A 19,563-nucleotide genomic window follows, 5' to 3' on the forward strand; every position below is an offset into this window, starting at 1 on the left:
GGGTGAGGCATCAGTGTGTGTGCCTTCCCTGGGTGGACATTAAGCTGGGTGTCCCTTCTGCCAGCATCAGCTGGTGAACATTAAAGATCCCATGGTGTCGCTCACAAAGAGGCGGCGAGCTATCGTCGGCACCAGGAACACTTGAAATTCCTATCATAATTCCTGCTGGGAAGGCAATGGGGAAATTCTCCCCACCCAGCATGTACAGTACAGTAGAGGACTTGAACACACACTTTCACAATGTCAATTTTTTTAAATAAGGTAATGGTCCTTATTATTATGATGGCCCATATAAGGCTTAGTGAAGCCCAAAGATGGCCGATTATCAGGATGGCCGACAGTGAAAATGGATGTCAACTTGGCTTCCATTGGGCCATGATCAGCAGATTGGTTGCACTCTTATGAAGTCCTGGCTCCTTCAACCTTTCCTTATGGATGAGTCGAGTTAGGCATGTGGTACCTGTCCCCACTCCATGAGCTGTTAAACAGAGATCCACTATTTTTTTTTTTTATTTGCAGACACAGTCGAGGCTCGTGGAAGACCTGTGATACCCCGTTTATCTGCTCTGCCGCCTCCCTCAACACTCTTAAATGCATATCACCCATCTTGGAGCTTTGTCATCTCTTAAGGTTTCCTTCCTGTTTCTTCACTTCATCCACTCGCACTCGGATCTCTTCTAAAAGACCCTTGCTCATCCATATTCCTCAATGGACCTAAACTCCTCTTGACCTTTTCTTCCCCCCCTTAATATCCTAAAAAGGATGTCTCACTGGTACGTTTAATATTCTTGGCTCTGTCTTTATCATATTCCCTTTTGGCCTGCCGAGTTATTTTCTTAACTAGTCTCCGTTTCCTCCCACACCGATGTGAGTCAGACTCGAGTCCCACGATGTTCAACTTCATAAACGTCTCCTGCTGATCCCGAATTACATTGAAAATGACCTCCCTACTCAACCACGCTCTGTCTCTTTCTCTCTGATCTTCCTTTCCACATCACTGGAGTTTACATCCTCTACAACCCGACACATTTGCTCCTCGGAGGTTGCTCCCGATACAGACCGTCCACCGATTCACTTTACCCAATCTAAAACTCCCAAATCACTTCTCATAGTTTTCCCGCCAAATATCCAACAGCGTCGCTGACCTCCACATGACTATGTATTTCGACATACACTCGTTGAATTGAACAACCATCAAAGTTTGCAAGGAAATTTTTTTCCAAATCGAAATGCCAGGCTGTGCACAACCGACGCTCCATCGCAAATTTGTAGTTAAACGGGGTAAATATCCGGCGTGAAAGTTTTAAAACCAATTCGGAAGAAACAAGTACCTGCACTGAGCAAGATGAAAACTCTTGGAAACTCCGCCCCCTAGGGGGCGGAGTCTTAAACGACACGCCCCCTTTGACACGCCCCCTTTGGCACGCCCCACCCCTTTTTCCCCTTCCCCTTCCCCTTCCCCTGAAGACGGGCGGCGGAGTCGGCGCGATCACCGATCTGAGATCGTGTTCACGTCCTGGATTCCCACCTCACTCGGATTGGGATTGTATCCGCACCCGACAACGACCCGCTCCCCGCGGGATGTACTCGACCCGCATCACACTCGAGCGGCCCGAGGCTCCGGGCACCATGACCGCGTCGGACGCGGGAGACGCCACGGTGAGAGTCGGACACGGAGCGGGCTGTGTCTGTGTCTGTGTCTGTGTCTGTGTCTGTGTCTGTGTCTGTGTCTGACACGATTGGCGTTGTCCGTTCCGTCAATGGCGGAGCCGCCCTGTTTGTGGTGCCACGAGTCGGACGATTGCGTCGCTTTGTCGAAACGTCGTGAGGAGTCCACGTGGTGCCATCGGGTCCGGACTCTGGTCTTGCTCGACGGGTCGCGCCGCCTCCATGTTCCCGTCGATCCCACGACGTTGGCATCGGGAGTGGATTTCCCGTCCGTTTGGTTTGGCGTTTCCAATTTGTTGATGACTCGCACGGATCGACCTCTCTGTCATTGTTTCCTTTCGTGGACCCGAACTCGGGACCTTCAATCCATCTGTCGGTGACACACGAACCGGTTGTGTGTCACCAAGTGTTTATTTTTGTATTATTTCTATTCTTTCCTCCAATCACGAGGTGGGAAAGTCATTGCAAGCAATATCTTCTGATTCCCAACTCGAAGACCACCCCCTTCCAGCTGGAGGACCACCCCCCCCACCCCCTTCCATGTCGAGGAACCTCTCCCCCACCCCCTTCCAAGTCGAGGAACCTCTCCCCCACCCCCTTCCAAGTCGAGGACCCCTCCCCCACCCCCTTCCAAGTCGAGGAACCTCTCCCCACCCCTTCCAAGTCGAGGAACCTCTCCCCCACCCCCTTCCAAGTCGAGGAACCTCTCCCCCACCCCCTTCCAAGTCGAGGAACCTCTCCCCACCCCCTTCCAAGTCGAGGAACCTCTCCCCCAACCCCTTCCAAGTCGAGGAACCTCTCCCCCAACCCCTTCCAAGTCGAGGAACCTCTCCCCCAACCCCCTTCCAAGTCGAGGAACCTCTCCCCCACCCCCTTCCAAGTCGAGGAACCTCTCCCCCACCCCCTTCCAAGTCGAGGAACCTCTCCCCCACCCCCTTCCAAGTCGAGGAACCTCTCCCCCACCCCTTCCAAGTCGAGGAACCTCTCCCCCACCCCCTTCCAAGTCGAGGAACCTCTCCCCCACCCCCTTCCAAGTCGAGGAACCTCTCCCCCACCCCCTTCCAAGTCGAGGAACCTCTCCCCCACCCCCTTCCAAGTCGAGGAACCTCTCCCCCACCCCCTTCCAAGTCGAGGAACCTCTCCCCCACCCCTTCCAAGTCGAGGAACCTCTCCCCCACCCCCTTCCAAGTCGAGGAACCTCTCCCCACCCCCTTCCAAGTCGAGGAACCTCTCCCCCACCCCCTTCCAAGTCGAGGAACCTCTCCCCCACCCCCTTCCAAGTCGAGGAACCTCTCCCCCACCCCCTTCCAAGTCGAGGAACCTCTCCCCCACCCCCTTCCAAGTCGAGGAACCTCTCCCCACCCCCTTCCAAGTCGAGGAACCTCTCCCCCACCCCCTTCCAAGTCGAGGAACCTCTCCCCCACCCCCTTCCAAGTCGAGGAACCTCTCCCCCACCCCCTTCCAAGTCGAGGAACCTCTCCCCCACCCCCTTCCAAGTCGAGGAACCTCTCCCCACCCCCTTCCAAGTCGAGGAACCTCTCCCCCACCCCCTTCCAAGTCGAGGAACCTCTCCCCCACCCCCTTCCAAGTCGAGGAACCTCTCCCCCACCCCCTTCCAAGTCGAGGAACCTCTCCCCCACCCCCTTCCAAGTCGAGGAACCTCTCCCCCACCCCCTTCCAAGTCGAGGAACCTCTCCCCCACCCCCTTCCAAGTCGAGGAACCTCTCCCCCACCCCCTTCCAAGTCGAGGAACCTCTCCCCCACCCCCTTCCAAGTCGAGGAACCTCTCCCCCACCCCCTTCCAAGTCGAGGAACCTCTCCCCCACCCCCTTCCAAGTCGAGGAACCTCTCCCCCACCCCCTTCCAACTCGAGGAACCTCTCCCCCACCCCCTTCCAACTCGAGGAACTTCCCCCTCTAACCCTTGGTGTGCCCATTAGTTTTTTGTTGTGGAAATTTGTTATTGAAGTTGTCTCAGTTGGTTTGGAGTCCTCCATTGATTTCAGGGTTATCTCGATGAAGCTTTGTTGAGCGTGGAAGGAGACGGGACTTTATTGAGCGGAAAGGAGGTGATTACGAGGGGATATGATAGAGATGTTTGAGATAATGAAGGGTGTGGACACTATCGGTGAAGTGGAGATTTTCAGCAGGGTGGACAATGTTGCAACCAGGATCAGGGGCCATAACTTGAGGGTGGAGAAGATGAAGAGTCAGGACAGTTTTAAGGTCGGGGTCTTTCAGTTGGAGAGTGTCTATGTGTGGAAAGGTAGTTGGTGGCGGTTGTAGATTTGGGGTAAAGGGATAGTGACAGGACGTTTGTGTCTGTGTCATCGTCATCCCATCCCCTTTCCGTGGGGGGAGATGAGCGAGGAGATACACCGGGTGGTTTGCCCTAACTTTTCCAGCAAGCGTAATTGGGACAAGGATGTTGAACCTGTTGAGGCAGCTGGGAGTAACTCACCCGCTCTTCGTCAAAAAGCACTTTTTGGGGTCTTTAACGACTGCCGGCACACGTGACGTGACACCTGGCCTAACGTGCACCTTGTGACGCAACACCGGGCTTGCAATCTGATAGTTTGTAACAAGCTTTGGAATCGAACCCACGTACCAGTAGTTTAATACCCCTTCATCTTTCTGATGCCCTTGGCACGGTGTGCTGCACCTCCACTCACCATTGCCATTTCTCAGATGGAGAGAACGGGATGAGTGCGAATACCCAGTCCATACCCAGTCCATCGGCCATCCCCGCACCGTGACGTCCCGTAAATCCCACTTCACTGCGCTTGGGTCTCCACGGTCTGTCCGTGAAGGATGGGCGGACGTGGTCGTCCTCACACTTCGGATTAAATCCCTGTTAGCCGACTTGCTATCAATGGAGAGGTTTGTTAGTTTGGAAGCGAGAGGGTTGTTGAAGTTTGCCCCCCACCCACCACTCCCCCATCTTGCTTTAATTAATCTTTGAGAATTCCCACCGAAGTTTTTTAAAACTTGTTTATTTTTAAACGAATATTGCACGCCTTCAGTTTTGTTTTTGAGGTCTTTTTCATTTTATTTTGTCTTAAGAAAATATTGTTGCTGTGATGCCAACGCGTCACGTGTGCTTTGTGTGTCATTCTCAGCAGAAGACCCTGGACGGATACGTTGGATTTGCTAATTTGCCAAATCAGGTCTACAGGAAGTCTGTAAAGAAAGGGTTCGAGTTTACGTTAATGATCGTGGGTGAGTCTTCGCTTCCCTTCTCGGTCTTCATTGCAAATGCATTCCCAAAGTCAAAATGAATTCCCTTTTGGTGTATGTGCTGCCACCGACAACCACGACTACTACTACTTCAGCGACCCGGGTTATTCCCATCTCGTGTGGTCGGCCTGGGAAGGTTTTTATCCCGAGTCTTTCATAAACCGGCTGGCCAGGCCTGACGTTCGACTGAAGATGCAGGAATTTGTGATTTGTTCGGGGTGTGGGTGACATCTCTCCGACTCTTCGCAGAGGACATTCTGGGGGTCTTTAACGTCCACCAATGACCCGTGCTAGCAGACTGGTACTCCGGCTTAACGTCCACCCCAGGGGTGGCACGCCCTGCTTGCGAAACACCAGGGTGAGAGTTCATAGCTCGTCGGGATTCGAACCGGCAAGCTCTAGATGGCTCGAAGTGTGCGCATAACTCTCGGCCCTGTGCGACTACCCGGGGCCTTTAATCCCGAATAACTGAGCTAACCATCTGGATTCAACATTTGTCTGTTTACTCATCTCCACGCCGTCTGTCTTTCTTTCATCAAGTCTGCACATTCCCATTCGAGTCATTCGTGCAATTGATCTCTCGAGGTATTTACCTGTGTGTATTTTTAACCTGGAAACTTGAAAAGCAACTTTTTCCAGGTGTGAGTGACGTATGGTTACGAGGTTTTATATTTTTGGTTTTTTTTTTTTTTTTTTTTCTAATTCTGTAGATATGTTGGAGAGGGGGGGTGGTGGCACAGGTATTAAATGGAGTGCTTGCATCATGGTGCGTTGTGCTGAGATGTGCAACAAATTGAGCAATGACAGCTCACCTGTGCTGTGCAGGTGTTCTCTTGCAAATCTCCATGCAATTGCTCGTTGTTCTTTGTGTGTTTGTGCGAAAGCTTTTCTTGCTTAACTCGCTCTCTATGGCGACGAGTTAAAAATAAATAAATAAAATTTAAAAACTGGGTCTTGTTTATTTTATTTTATTTTCGCCGTGTGCCAAAAGGTTTCACCGCGTGCGTCAGACTTCGACATTCAGCGAGACCTTGGGTCGTGCCAATCTTTTAAAGAACCCATTGTATTATGGGCATACTTTTACTCGCCGTTTATTTTGCGTCGATCAAAGTTTGCCCAACTTGGAGCGCCCAACGACTTTGTTGGGATTGTCAGGAAATTTTAAGCCTTGACATCCACAGCGCAGACTTTTTGGGGAGATGCAAAGGTTGTGACGTCGAGGCACATCAACCTGTGGAGACGGTATCTTGTTAAACGAATCCACACAAAGGTACCTGCAGTAAGCTACCTGTTATCGTATTCATCCTTTTCTGAATGTCTCGTCCTACCCTGTGGTTGTACGACGACGTACCTACACGAGGAATCTTGTAGCGGCCGCTACTGTAAAAAAACACTGTTGTTTTGCCATCTTTAATTAATTAATTGATTAATTTGTGGGATAAAGTACAATAGATTTGTCCTTGAGGATTGACTTGTCATGTGTTGTGACTGCAGGAGAGGCTGGTCTTGGCAAGTCGACTCTGATCAACTCGCTTTTCCTCACCGAGCTGTACTCCACCGAGTATCCGGGTCCAACACGGCGTGTCCAGAAAACGTTGAAGGTCAGCACTCTCTTTCTTCAATGGATCCAACGACCAAACCGTGAATCTGCCCATTGTGTTTGTTTCGAGGGACAGAATCGTGTTGGGGGAGAGTAAAGGAAGACGTCTAATGGAAGGCCCTGTGATTCTGGGAACGAGGAGTACGTGCGGCTGAGAATGCAAGATTGTGGAAGCAGAGTGGATGTTGGGCAAGCATTGTTTAAATCCCATAACATGTCGTAAGTGAGGCAGGAAACGTATTCGAAAGGTGAAGTGTAAGTTTATAACCATCTATCTTGCTGCTGGTCTACATGGTAACGTACCCCGGGTTGAGGATGTGTGATTTGCCTTTCATCTACTCGTGCGATACGGGGATGCCGTAGTCATGCGTACCACGCGGACGTGAAAAGTCAACATGACTCGTCTGTTTTGCCTTTGGTGGCTTGGCTTTCTTTGTCGGACTGTTATCTCAAACTACCACTGGGAAGTTCCCGGTGTGTGCAGGACCCGTTTGGTCGTGCCCTCTCGGTCCCGGCGTTGAAGTTTAGCTGTAAAATTTGTTACGGGCTTGTTAGGAGCACTTGTCGGGAATGTTTAAATGATTTGTTTGCACTTGAAGGCCCTGGTGTTTGTCTGTTTCTGCGCTCTGTTGTGCGTTCCTTTGGCGATTACGAAATGCTTTTTGGATTTCCTCGTGTGTATCTGTAAGTTCGACGATGGGGCAAAGGAAGTTATCGTACGTGCGACGAATGTCGTGTTCTTTTTATAATCCTGATATACTCGTTGAGTGCCGGCGACGCGTCTTCAATAGAAATGTCCGGAGAATGATTCGGGCGTGACGCCAGTGTGATTACTGGGATTTCACGTCGGCGGCTTAGAACACAACTATGGCCAATTAAATACCAGGTGTAGCCATCGTTGTTGCCCTCGCCAAAGGAGAGGGTACTGCGTTTGGGTCCGTTTGTTTGTCTGTCTCTGTCTCTCCACACAGAACTTTCATGTTTTTCTCCGAAACTGCTTTGTCGGATTGAGATGAAATTTTCACCATTGGTGTGACCACTCATGGAGAATGTTTGTTTTAATGATAATTATGACGTCATCGGTCACGTGATGTGGCAGCCGTGTTGGAAAAGTGGAAAATTTTTGGACCTCTGTGTCTCTGAAACCGCACCAAGGAAAAAATTGAAACTTCACTCAGGGCAAGTACTCCTCATGGGGAATGAGTGATGTGTGTGTGTGTGTATATATATATATATATATATATATATATATATATATATATATATATATATATATATATATATATATATATATATATATATATATATTTATATATATATATATATATATAAAGCCTGGTGTTGGCGCAGTGGTAAGGGCAGTGGCTTGGGACCCAAGAGGTCCTGAGTTCAAGCCCCGTTGGGACACTGAATTAATATATGTATGTATATGTATATGTATATATATATATATATATATATATATATATAATGTGTATATATATAATGTGTATATATATAATGTGTATATATATATATATATATATATATATATATATATATATATATATATATATGTATCTATATATATATATATATATATATATATATATATATAAATATATATAAACCAAGTCGAAAACACCAGGGGGTTGACTCAGCCTGCCATCCTTCCGAGGTCGGCGAAATGAGCACCAGTTGTACTGGGCCCGGTGTATGCCCCGGTTAGAATAGGTGTACCATATCCCTGTGTGTCGTAAGAGGCGACCAGGGTTGCGTCAGGAAGGGCATCCGGCGTAAAAACCTATGCCAAATCATTATGCGGACAACAAAACGAATTTCCATACCGGATCGGTCGAGGCCCGGGTTACCAACGACCGCCACCGGTACCGGTGGTCAGCAGGGTACCAGTGGAAATTGTGCTACTGCTGGGCGAAGGAGGAGAAGGAGACGGGGAAGGCGAGTCCGGAGGCAGTGGGAGAGGGGGAAGGGTAGAAGTGTGGAGGTGAGAGTTGGAACTCTGAATGTTGGGACGATGACTGGCAAAGGGCGAGAGTTGGCTGATATGATGGAGAGAAGAAAGGTGGACATACTGTGTGTACAAGAGACCAAGTGGATGGGGAGTAAGGCGAGGAGCATTGGAGGTGGTTTCAAACTGTTCTACCATGGTGTGGATGGGAGGAGAAATGGTGTCGGGATAATCCTGAAGGAAGATCATGTCAAGAGGGTATTGGAGGTGAGGAGGGTGTCTGACCGAGTGATGAGTGTGAAGTTGGAAATTGAAGGGGTGATGATGAATGTCATCAGTGCATATGCCCCACATATGGGGTGTGAGATGGAATATAAAGAAGATTTCTGGAGTGAGTTAGATGAAGTGGTGGAGAGTGTATCCAAGGATGAAAGAGTGGTGATTGGAGCAGATTTCAATGGACATGTTGGGGAAGGGAATAAAGAGGATGAGGAGGTGATGGGGAGGTACGGTCTCAACAAGAGAAATGTGGAAGGGCAAATGGTGGTAGAGTTTGCAAAAAGAATGGAAATGGCAGTGGTAAACACGTATTTCAAGAAGAAGGAGGAACACAGGGTGACATACAAGAGTGGAGGAAAGTGCACACACGTGGATTACATCTTAAGTAGGAGATGCAACCTGAAAGAGATTAGTGACTGTAAGGTTGTGGCAGGGGAGAGTGTAGCTCGACAGCATCGATTGGTGGTCTGTAGGATGACTTTAGAGGTGAGGTTGAGGAAGAGAGTGAGGGCTGAACCAAGGACCAGATGGTGGAAGCTGAAGGAGGAAGACTGTTGCGTGAAATTTAGGGAGGAGGTGAGACAGGCGTTGGATGGTGGTAAAGATGGGTGGGATGATTGGGCAACGACAGCAGAAGTTGTGAGGGAGATAGCTAGGAAGGTACTTGGTGTGACATCTGGACAGAGGAAGGAAGATAAGGAGACTTGGTGGTGGAATGAGGAAGTACAGGAAAGTATAAGGAAGAAGGGGTTGGCTAAAAAGAAGTGGGATAGTCAGAGAGATGAAGAAAGTCGGCAGGAGTACAAGGAGTGGCGTCGAAAAGCAAAAAGAGAGGTGGCTAAGGCCAAGGAAAAGGCATATGACGAGCTGTATGAGAAGTTGGATACAAAAGAAGGGGAAAAGGATTTGTACCGATTGGCAAGACAGAGGGACCGAGCTGGGAAGGATGTGCTGCAGGTTCGGGTGATAAAGGACGCAAATGGGAATGTGCTGACGAGCGAGGAGAGTGTGTTGAGAAGGTGGATGGAGTACTTTGAGGAGCTGATGAATGAAGAAAATGAGAGAGAGAAGGTTGGAAGAGGTGGAGATAGTGAATCTGGAAGTGGGGTGGATCAGTAAGGATGAAGTGAGGACTGCTATGAAGAAGATGAAAAGTGGAAAGGCGGTTGGCCCAGATGGAATACCAGTGGAGGCATGGAAGTGCTTGGGAGAGATGGCAGTGGGGTTGTTAACGAGATTGTTTAATAAAGTCTTGGAAAGTGAGAGGATGCCGGAGGAGTGGAGATTAAGTGTACTGATTCCGATTTTCAAGAATAAGGGTGATGTGCAGAGCTGTGGAAATTACAGAGGGATAAAGTTGTTAAGCCACACCATGAAGTTGTGGGAAAGAGTAGTGGAAGCTCGGTTGAGAGGAGAGGTGACGATCTGTGAGCAGCAATATGGGTTTATGCCAGGAAAGAGCACCACTGATGCGATGTTTGCTTTGAGAATGTTGATGGAGAAGTATAGGGAAGGCCAGAAAGAGTTACATTGTGTGTTTGTGGATTTAGAGAAAGCTTATGATAGGGTGCCAAGAGAGGAGTTGTGGCATTGTATGAGGAAGTCGGGAGTGGTGGAGAAGTATGTGAGGATCGTGCAGGATATGTATGAGGACAGTGTGACAGCGGTGAGGTGTGCGGTAGGAATGACGGACCGGTTTAAGGTTAAAGTGGGATTGCACCAAGGATCGACTCTGAGCCCTTTCCTGTTTGCAATGGTGATGGACAGGTTGACGGACGAGATCAGACTGGAGTCTCCATGGACCATGATGTTCGCGGATGACATCATGATCTGTAGGGAGAGTAGGGAGCAGGCTGAATCGAGCCTTGAGAGGTGGAGGTACGCACTGGAGAGAAGGGGAATGTTAGTCAGTAGGAGAAAGACGGAGTACATGTGCGTAAATGAGAGGGAGGGTGGTGGTATGGTGCGGTTGCAAGGAGTTGAGGTGGGGAAGGTGGATTGGTTTAAATACTTGGGATCAACTGTCCAAAGTAACGGAGAGTGTGGGAGAGAAGTGAAAAAGAGAGTGCAGGCAGGATGGAGTGGGTGGAGAAGAGTTGCAGGAGTGATTTGTGACAGAAGGGTAGCTGCAAGAGTGAAGGGGAAAGTATACAAGACGGTAGTGAGACCAGCTATGTTGTATGGTTTGGAGGCGGTGGCGCTAACAAAAAGACAGGAAGCAGAGCTGGAGGTGGCAGAGTTAAAGATGCTGCGATTCTCGTTGGGAGTGACGAGGATGGATAGGATAAGAAATGAGTGTATTAGAGGGACAGTGCAGGTAGGACGGTTTGGAGACAAAGTGAGAGAGGCGAGATTGAGATGGTTTGGACATGTGCACAGGAGGGAAACGGAGTATATCGGGAGAAGGATGTTGAAGATGGAGCCCCCAGGCAGGAGGAGAAGAGGAAGGCCAAAGAAGAGGTTCATGGATGCGGTGAGGGCGGACATGCGGGTGGTTGGAGTGTCAATGGAAGATGTGGAGGATAGAGCAAAATGGAGACAGTTGGTCCGCTGTGGCGACCCCTAGCGGGAGCAAGCCGAAAGAGGAAGAAGAAGATATATATATATATATTTTTTTTTTTTTTAATGACTTCATCGGTACCTTCGTTATGACATTATAATTGCATATATAGACGGTACATCTGATCAGTATGAAAAATTTTGAGGGTCATCCCTGGATAAAATGGTTCACATATAAAAAAAAAATGATGTCATCGGTCACATGATTTGGCAGCTATATTGTTTAAAAAAAAACAAAAAAAAACACCTTCAAAAATCTTCTCTGAAGTGGCTGAACAGATTGAGGTGAGACTACACGTATGACTGCCTATCCACGAGGAACAAAAGGTTCACACATATGACATAATAGGTCACATGGTTTGGCAGCCATATCGGATTAAAGAAAAATAGTAAATAATGTTTTCTGTGGAACGACTTAATCAATCAATGTGAAACTTCAGATTTATGATCGATTAGTGATGGAGAATACAGCTAGAATTATTAATTTTTTTTTGATATGGGTTCTACATTATATATATATATATATATATATATATATATATATATATATATATATATATATATATATATATATATATATACACATGAAATATAAATTTATTTAAATAAGGCTCATTTGGCTGTGCCTGGATGGGTTTAACGGAAGAGTAGCAGCAGCTGAAATGTGAATCCTATCCAGGTTCCTCCTGATGACTTCATCTTTTCGTTTTTGCTTGTTTGGGTTCCTTCTGATTAATCCAATGCATGACTCGTACGTATTTGGTCTACAATTTGATTTTAATTGAATTTATTTTAATCCCATTCTGAATTCAATTGAATGATAATAAATGTCATGGGTCAGGGTCAGGTGTCCAATCAAAGTGGGACATCTTGGTACCCGGTCATCACCGGTAGCAGTTATAAAGTGGCAGTTCTCGTTATGTCTCTTATTAATTCGGAAACGCACCAGTACACAAGCACCACATAAAATAAACCACAAAACTACACAAAACAAGTTCTGGCGAGAGTCTGCAACGTCTGATTGCTCTTTCTCGGTTTTTTTTTTTTTTCATGCAGTGCAAAGCATGCAAGCTGTAAATGCAGTTTAAAAACAACAAATTAAATTTTAGTTTGGGTTTCAAAACGACAACCAACACGTTTCCGTGACGGCGAGAACGCTCCACTCGGTATTGGCATTCGAGTCATCAAATTATACTTTGAATACACAATGGAAAATAGTTCTTCCTGGAAGGCTCTTGTCGATCTGTGTCGGTGGACAGGTAGAAGGATGGAGGGAATGAACAGAATATTGATTGGGCAATACTAACCGCCGTGGGAAGAAGCTGACGTTTGGTGCGTTAACCCTTTGTCGGAGCAAAAAATGGTTCACCCCCAACACGTCAGCTTCTCCTCGCTTACCATGGGGGTTGTCATAGCTCTATCCTGTTGACTTGATTAATATTTCAAACACTGTTTCAACACCATGACTGATAATACCAGCAGAGTACCCTGCCTACGGGTGATCTTGTTCCAAGCATGCAAGACCTCCTTTTGACATATCCCTTTATTTGAGTGGTGTATCGGCAACAGGCTTCTGCTTCAATTGCTTCTGAAAATAAAAATAACCTGGGTTATCTATATCAAGAAAACAAAACAAACATGCGTACTGCTTATGTTTCCCCAACAAAGTCATGTATGTACTCATTTTAATTGATGAAAAATGCCATCCCTGTAGTTTTAGCCACACACCAACATACCTACATACCTACGTGCACACATTCTATAGTTCCATTGTCGTATGATGATTGCGAAAGGGAGCCGACTTGGCTGACCCGAACCTTTTATCTCTGCGATCGAAGAAGCCGTGTGCATGCGTGCGTGCGTCCGGGTTCCACCCATTGATTGGACGATTTGCCTGACTCCACCCACAACTTCTCTACTCTGGCCACCATGTTGGTGATTATTGCGATGCAAAGTCAGACGGCATCTTCACCATCACCAGGTGCCCACCCGATGAGTTTTCCCTTCATTGTAAAACAACCAAAGCGACAGTTGAAATGATTTCAAGCCAAAAGACGTGACGGGCCTTGTGAACGTAGGGGTAGGCCTCATTGATCGAGGCAGTGTTCTGTTGTTTATTCACCATACAAATAACTATGTGGTGTTCTCTCGAGCGGCACTTTTGCCACGGGGGTTATGCAGGTCCGTGCTATTATTTCCGACCATTTTCTCTTTTGAACTTGTGAAATGGACAGGTGACCGTGAAAAGTTTTTGTGAAGTTGTTTCATTTGCAGCCTGTGGCTGCTGATTGCATACATTTCTGGAAGTGTGGCCGTGCCGCTGATGCAGTAAGCTGGTACTCATTTTGCCAACCTCGGCAGGATGACAGGCTGAGTCAACCCACCTAATGCTATTTCAACGGGTCGACAGGGGCTCAAACTCAAGACCCGAAGATCTTGAGTCAGCAACCTTAATTGTTTAGCTAACAACAGGCTTTGTGAAGTGATTGATAGCATGATAGGGGAGTGGAAAGCATTCAATATTCTTCTGTTTCAATGTGGGAATGCCCATTTGTTTTTATGAAGGCAGGTCAGGTATGGGAGCATGCGCCAGAGCAGCGCATCACTGCGTCTACTTTCCGCCGGTATTCCAGGGGCCTCCGTTTGGCCATCCCCCAGGCAGACGCCTGGCCCATCCCCCATCCCCCATCTCCTTGAGATGCTGATCAACCTGCTGCAGCCACGAGGCACATGGGGTCGGTCAATTGGCCTCCGCCACTCACAAGACTCTCTTGCTGAGAGTATCTGGTAAGCAGTATTAGCGTCAGGAAAACGAGCCAAATGTCCATACAGCTGCACCTGATGCTCACGGAGTTGCAGGGAACAAATCTCACGATTCTCTGAAGAGACCTGGTACCAAAGGAATTAAGTCTCCGTCTCAGATCCGTGGTCAGAATCCAAGTCTCACATCCGGAAAGCAAGACCGGAAGCACCAAGGACCTGAAAACTCGGAGTTTCGTCGTTCTGCACAGGAACAGACAGCGCCACACTCCATGATCCAGTGAATCCATGACTCCCCAGGCCCGAGCCAGATGTCTAGTGGCCTCCAACTCACAGCCAGCAGAGACATGAATATCACTGCCAAGGTAAGTGAATATCTCTCTTTCTCTCTGACCTCAACATACTTGCCACAAACAGGTACAGACAAGATAGCAGCATCCAAGATGTCATTGAAAGCCTGGATCTTAGTTTTGACCAAGGGAAACCCATAATCCCAGCGGCTCCGACTCCTCATTCAGCACCTCGAGGCCCCCCAAAAGGATATCCAGAGTTTCTGCAAAGATGACTGCATCATCTGCGAAATCAAGGTCAGAGATCTTGATATTCTCAAATGATGCACCGCAGCTTGATCTCTCTGACATCCTCCCCAGAATCCAGTCCATACAAGTGCTGAAAAGTGTGGGGGCCAGTACACACCCCTATGAACTCCAGTAACAACTGGAAATAAGTCAGAGATGGTACCACCACATCTCACAGCACTCTCAGTACCAGAGTACAATTCAGACATCAGATTGATTAGTTTTGATGGCACCCCACGAAGACCAAGAATCCTCCAGAGGACATCCCGATTCACTGAATCAAACACCTTACAGAGGTCAATATAGGCTGCAAGCAGCCCCTGCCGAAACTCTTGTCTGCGTTCGGTGAGGACCCGAAGAGCAAGGATACGGTCAATCGTTGACCTCGTTGGTGTAAAGCCTGACTGCTTTGGGCGCTGGTGCTCAAGCAGATGGTGGCGAACCCTATCAAGAATTATCCGAGCAAAGACCTTGCCCGGCACTGAGAGCAGCGTCACTCCTCGGTAGTTGTTGCAGTCTTGGCGATCACCCTTCCCTTCCAGAGAGGGACAACAAGGCCCCTCTTTCAGTCATTTGAGATGATGCCTGTGTTCCAAGCAGAGCACAGAACTGCCCGTAATGACACGAGTACAACATTTCCACCACCCTTGAGGTTCAGCATGGATGACACAGATCCCAGGAGCTTTACCCCATTTCAACTGGTTCACTGCAGCTTGTGTTTCCACAAACTCATGTGGATCGCAGTTGATTGGAGGGTCAGCAATTAGGATTGTAACACCCCTGACATCCAACTCAACAGCTAGTGGATCAGCCTGTTACAGCCGATCAAAGTAACCGGCCCAGCGGGCCTTCACTTTGGACTCCTCTGTTAAGAGCCCACCACCCGCCGCTATAACTGCAGCACACTGAGGGACGGGCTTGGAGGATCGCAATGCTTGAATCCACCTGTAAGCAGGACGAGAATGACTTCACCACAGGTGATGCTCCACCCCCTCACAGATTCCTCGTACATAGGCCTCCTTGTCCACCATCGGTGCATGTACTGTTTTATGCCTCAACTCCCTGAACAGCTCAGCTCTGCCATTCAGCCTGGCCCTGCGACTCTGGTCAATGGTATCCAGTGTCCCTTGAGAGACAAAATTCTTCTTTGCCCTGCGGTGAGCTCCAACACTTCCACCGCAACATCAAGGACGGTGGTCTTGAAGGCACTCCACAACTCTTCAGGATCCCCCAAAGCATCCAGACTCCCGAAATCTCCACTCAGCTTGTTCGCAAACTCCTCAGCTACTCTCTCATCCTTGAGCTTGCCAACATCCAGCCTCGACTGGGATGCTACCATTCTCCTGGATTTAAGCTGCAGCTTCAGAGTTGCTACAACAAGCCTGTGGTTGGTATGGAGGAACTGAGTACTCCGGTAGACCCTGCAGTACTGGAACGTCCTCCAGCGACCATCATCGAGCTCATGGTCAATCTCCTTTGCCACACCGCCAGCGTTGGAATACCAAGTCCAGCAATGAGCTTGTGGGCACTGAAACCATGAACCGGCCACCCTAAGTCCATGACTTCTTGCAAAGTCAAGGAACTTAGTGCAATTCTGATTCACAGTTCCAGACCCATGGGGACCAACACACGTCTCATAACCATCCCCATCAGTTCCAGTCGATGCATTGAAATCCCCCAAGACTATAAGAGTATCTCACCTGGATCACTGATCAACCACAGACTCGAGCGTGGCATAGAATGCGTCCTTCACGGTGAGATCACTCGCCTCAGTCGGAGCATAAAGAGAGACCAGGGAAATGACACCAAAGGAGTGATGAATCCTTAGTCTCATAATACGCTCGTTGATTGGTGTTACCTGAATTATCATTGGAGTCAGCTTGTTGGACACAGCCACAGCAACTCCTTGGTCATGGTAACAATCAGAGCATCCAGACCAATCGTACGTGTAACCACTCGCCACTATCCAGTCTCCGAACCTCAGAGAGTGCTGCAATACCGATGTTCTCGTGCTTGTGCTCAGATGATAAGAGACAGGTGATCATCCCCTCTTAGGGATAGGACATTGCAGGTACCCACCTGCAGGGATCGCCTCAGGTTAACCAAAGGAGACCTCCGTCTGTTGGACGACAGCTCAGCACCACCCCGACACACTCTCCCGCAATCTGACCCAGGAAGGTTACCCCGTGGTTTTCCTCCCATCATCAAAGATTGGTCGTCCCGAAGGCTTTGCCCGAATCCCGTCATCCGTTGAGCTGCCCTGTGAAGGGAAGCTGCACAGGAGGTACTCCCATGGAGTGGGTCTTCAATTTTCTTTGCGTTTTTGGAATGTTTTGCAGTGGCTGGAGTGCAAATCCTGCCACCAACATCCTCAAAAAAAAAGTAACCCAACTGCAGGAGGACGTCCTGCAGACACAGTTGGGCACTAGATATGGATGGCCGTTGGCTCACAAGGAGCTCCTCCGCCCTTTGACAGGTTTTGTTTTTAATCCTGCTGGGTGTCCATACCATACACCCTCCTAACCAGGAAACCTGGGTGGGGGAGACGGTTTAGTCGCCACGAACCCGACCATGAAACGGGTTCGTACAGGTTTACATGGTACCTGTAGCAAGTCACAGATCGAATCTGACCTGACCTGACAATATTGAGGTTGTGGGTGTAAAGATGGGACCAATTTGGAAGGGGGTGGTTGAGGTTTTGGGAGTTGGTTTTGGACTTTCGTTTGGGGGGGGGAGGGTGTTGTGGCAGGGGTGGGGTGAGAGGGGTTTGGAGGGATGGATGCCTCAGGTTCGTGAGGGAAAGGGTGAAGAATTTGGTGGAGCGGGGATAGGGGTGGGGCGGGTGGGGAAGGGGGCAGAAAGCAGAGATAGGACAGAGTTGAGATTGCAAGTTGATGCTTTCGGGAGGGAGGCGGCGGACATTTGATGGGTGGGGGGAGGGTGAGTTGTCAGAATTGTATGTGTAAGTTTACTCGGATTAAAAGCGTGCGTGCGTGCGCCAGTCACTGTATGGGGGTGGCACTACCACCCTATGGTTACTGTGTTAGCAATGCTCATGTCAAAACCTGTTTTTCACGTCCTGTGAACCTCAAAACACGTCCTGTGAATACCTCTGGTTGTATCATCACGGTTGTCCTCATGTATATTGAAGACGTGCTGTGGTTATACCTACATGTACATGTTTATGTATATATATATATATATTGCAACTCGTGGTTCCTCTTTATTTATTTATCTGTACAGGTAGAGAATGCGTGTTGAAGTGTGTGTGAGTGTTTAGGTGTACTCACTTTACCGCTTGACAAAAGGTTCCGTGACTGATCCATCCGAGGTCCCCACAGCCATTTGATTTTGCGATGACTACACGTGCCCACGTGCACCACACGAACGTACTTGCCTTTTTTCAAGCTTGTCTCGTCTCATTTTGACAATCTGTAAAAGATAAGACAAACAAACGAGATGCTTGGAATGTTAAGAACCTGTTCTCGTGTTTTCCAGGTAGGGTGTTGCACGCTGACCTTTACCTCGGAGGAATAAGATTTCGATTTTTTGGTCCTTTTGCTTTCCATCTTGTTTTATGAACAAAAGGTGTTTGAACTTGTGCTGTGCATGGTGGAGCTTGTGTGATGTGTCGAGTGAGTAGCTACCAACCAACCAGTTCCTGATCCATGTTCCAGCAGTTACCAACCACCCTTGACGTATGCAGGTGAGTGCTTGGGCTGAAAGGTGGGTTTGGGGCTTCCGGAGGCAGTGAGCCACAGAGCTCGACAGAGAGATCCCACATTCTATTGATTGATGGTTTGCTTGCCTTGCCTCCCTCCCCCCCCCTTTCCTCCATGGGAAGTTTTTGGCTCAAATCTTTCACAAACTGGATGGCCAGGCCTGACATGTCACTAATAGTCAGGACAGCGATTTGTAATTTGTTCGTGGGGCTGAAGATAACTTGCCTACTGTTTGAGAAGGACACCGTGGGATCTTCAACGTCCACTAAATAATGCCGACGGACGTGACGCCCGTTTAACGTCCATCCGAGGAACGGACCACACGTTGTCGAATCACCTTGCCTGTGAATCAGCAGGATGACAGTTTATAGCCGTGTCGGGATTCAAACCCAGGCTAGACAGCTTCAAGGTGAATGCATGTACATGTCGGTTATCCTGCCGGCGCCCATTTTGACTCGGTTTCTTTTGTTTTTTTGTTTCGAGCTGATTTGTAACCTCCGCCTTTCACAATTGGTTGATGAAATGTAATACGGTCGACAACTTGATACGTTCTGCATATTTACGGTGAGAAAATGCCGCCGTCTCGCAGGTCGATGGAAGGACAACAAAGATGGCATGTCTGGTCGCAGTTCCATCCCTGAAATGTATTTGATAAATGCCACGTGGCATGCATTACGTTTGGGAGTTTTTGTGGGAGAGATAGATCTGATCAGGCAAGTGTTGTGATTCAATGGTTGTTGGATTCAACAAACTATAACTCGGTGAAGGTTACCACTTCATTAGCCCCAACCCCACCGGGTTTGTTGTTCTGCTGGGGTAAATTGTCGCGATCCACCTGCTCTCTCTGTCCCTTCTGCATTCCTCCCCTTCCTTCGTTGACATCCTTCTCCTTTATTTTTGGCTTTGTAATTGGCAAAGGAAACTGGCAGGGCTTCATGCTTGTCCTCATCGAGGGAAGCATTCATGGGAATCCCTCAGTGGATCTTTTAATCGGGAGCATAGTATTGCTTAACGGAGCTCGGTTCTGCTTTTATATGAGACGTCTGTCCAAGACGACAATCTTTAGGTGGATTTCCAAAGCTCGGCATTTAAATCGTCCTTCTTGGAGACGTGTTTCTGCCTTTGGGTTTCATCAGCAAAACGATCGCCTTAAAACGCGGAGTTTGCAGGCGATCCTTCCTGTTAGCTTTGTAATACCACATGGGATACCCAG

The 19,563-nt window shown here is 48.4% G+C and overlaps 1 protein-coding gene across 2 annotated transcripts in view; it reads left to right on the top strand.

Moving 5' to 3' along the window:
• Positions 1–1,404: 1,404 nt before the first annotated feature.
• The window catches only part of SEPTIN7 (septin 7), a 117,221-nt gene continuing 99,062 nt past the window's right edge, over positions 1,405–19,563 (top strand). Inside the window, exons 1-3 of one of the 2 annotated variants that reach the window (XM_085847475.1) lie at positions 1,405–1,659; positions 4,787–4,886; positions 6,399–6,505. In XM_085847475.1, coding sequence (XP_085703601.1) covers positions 1,582–1,659; positions 4,787–4,886; positions 6,399–6,505 — 285 coding nt within the window. In that variant the 5' untranslated portion in view covers positions 1,405–1,581. The remainder of the gene's footprint in view (positions 1,660–4,786; positions 4,887–6,398; positions 6,506–19,563) is intronic. The other variant, XM_085847476.1, reaches the window with a different exon arrangement.

The sequence above is a fragment of the Eptatretus burgeri genome, chromosome 11, assembly GCF_056783735.1.
Source record: "Eptatretus burgeri isolate ZD-2024b chromosome 11, Ebu_testis_v1, whole genome shotgun sequence".
Taxonomy (NCBI): domain Eukaryota; kingdom Metazoa; phylum Chordata; class Myxini; order Myxiniformes; family Myxinidae; genus Eptatretus; species Eptatretus burgeri.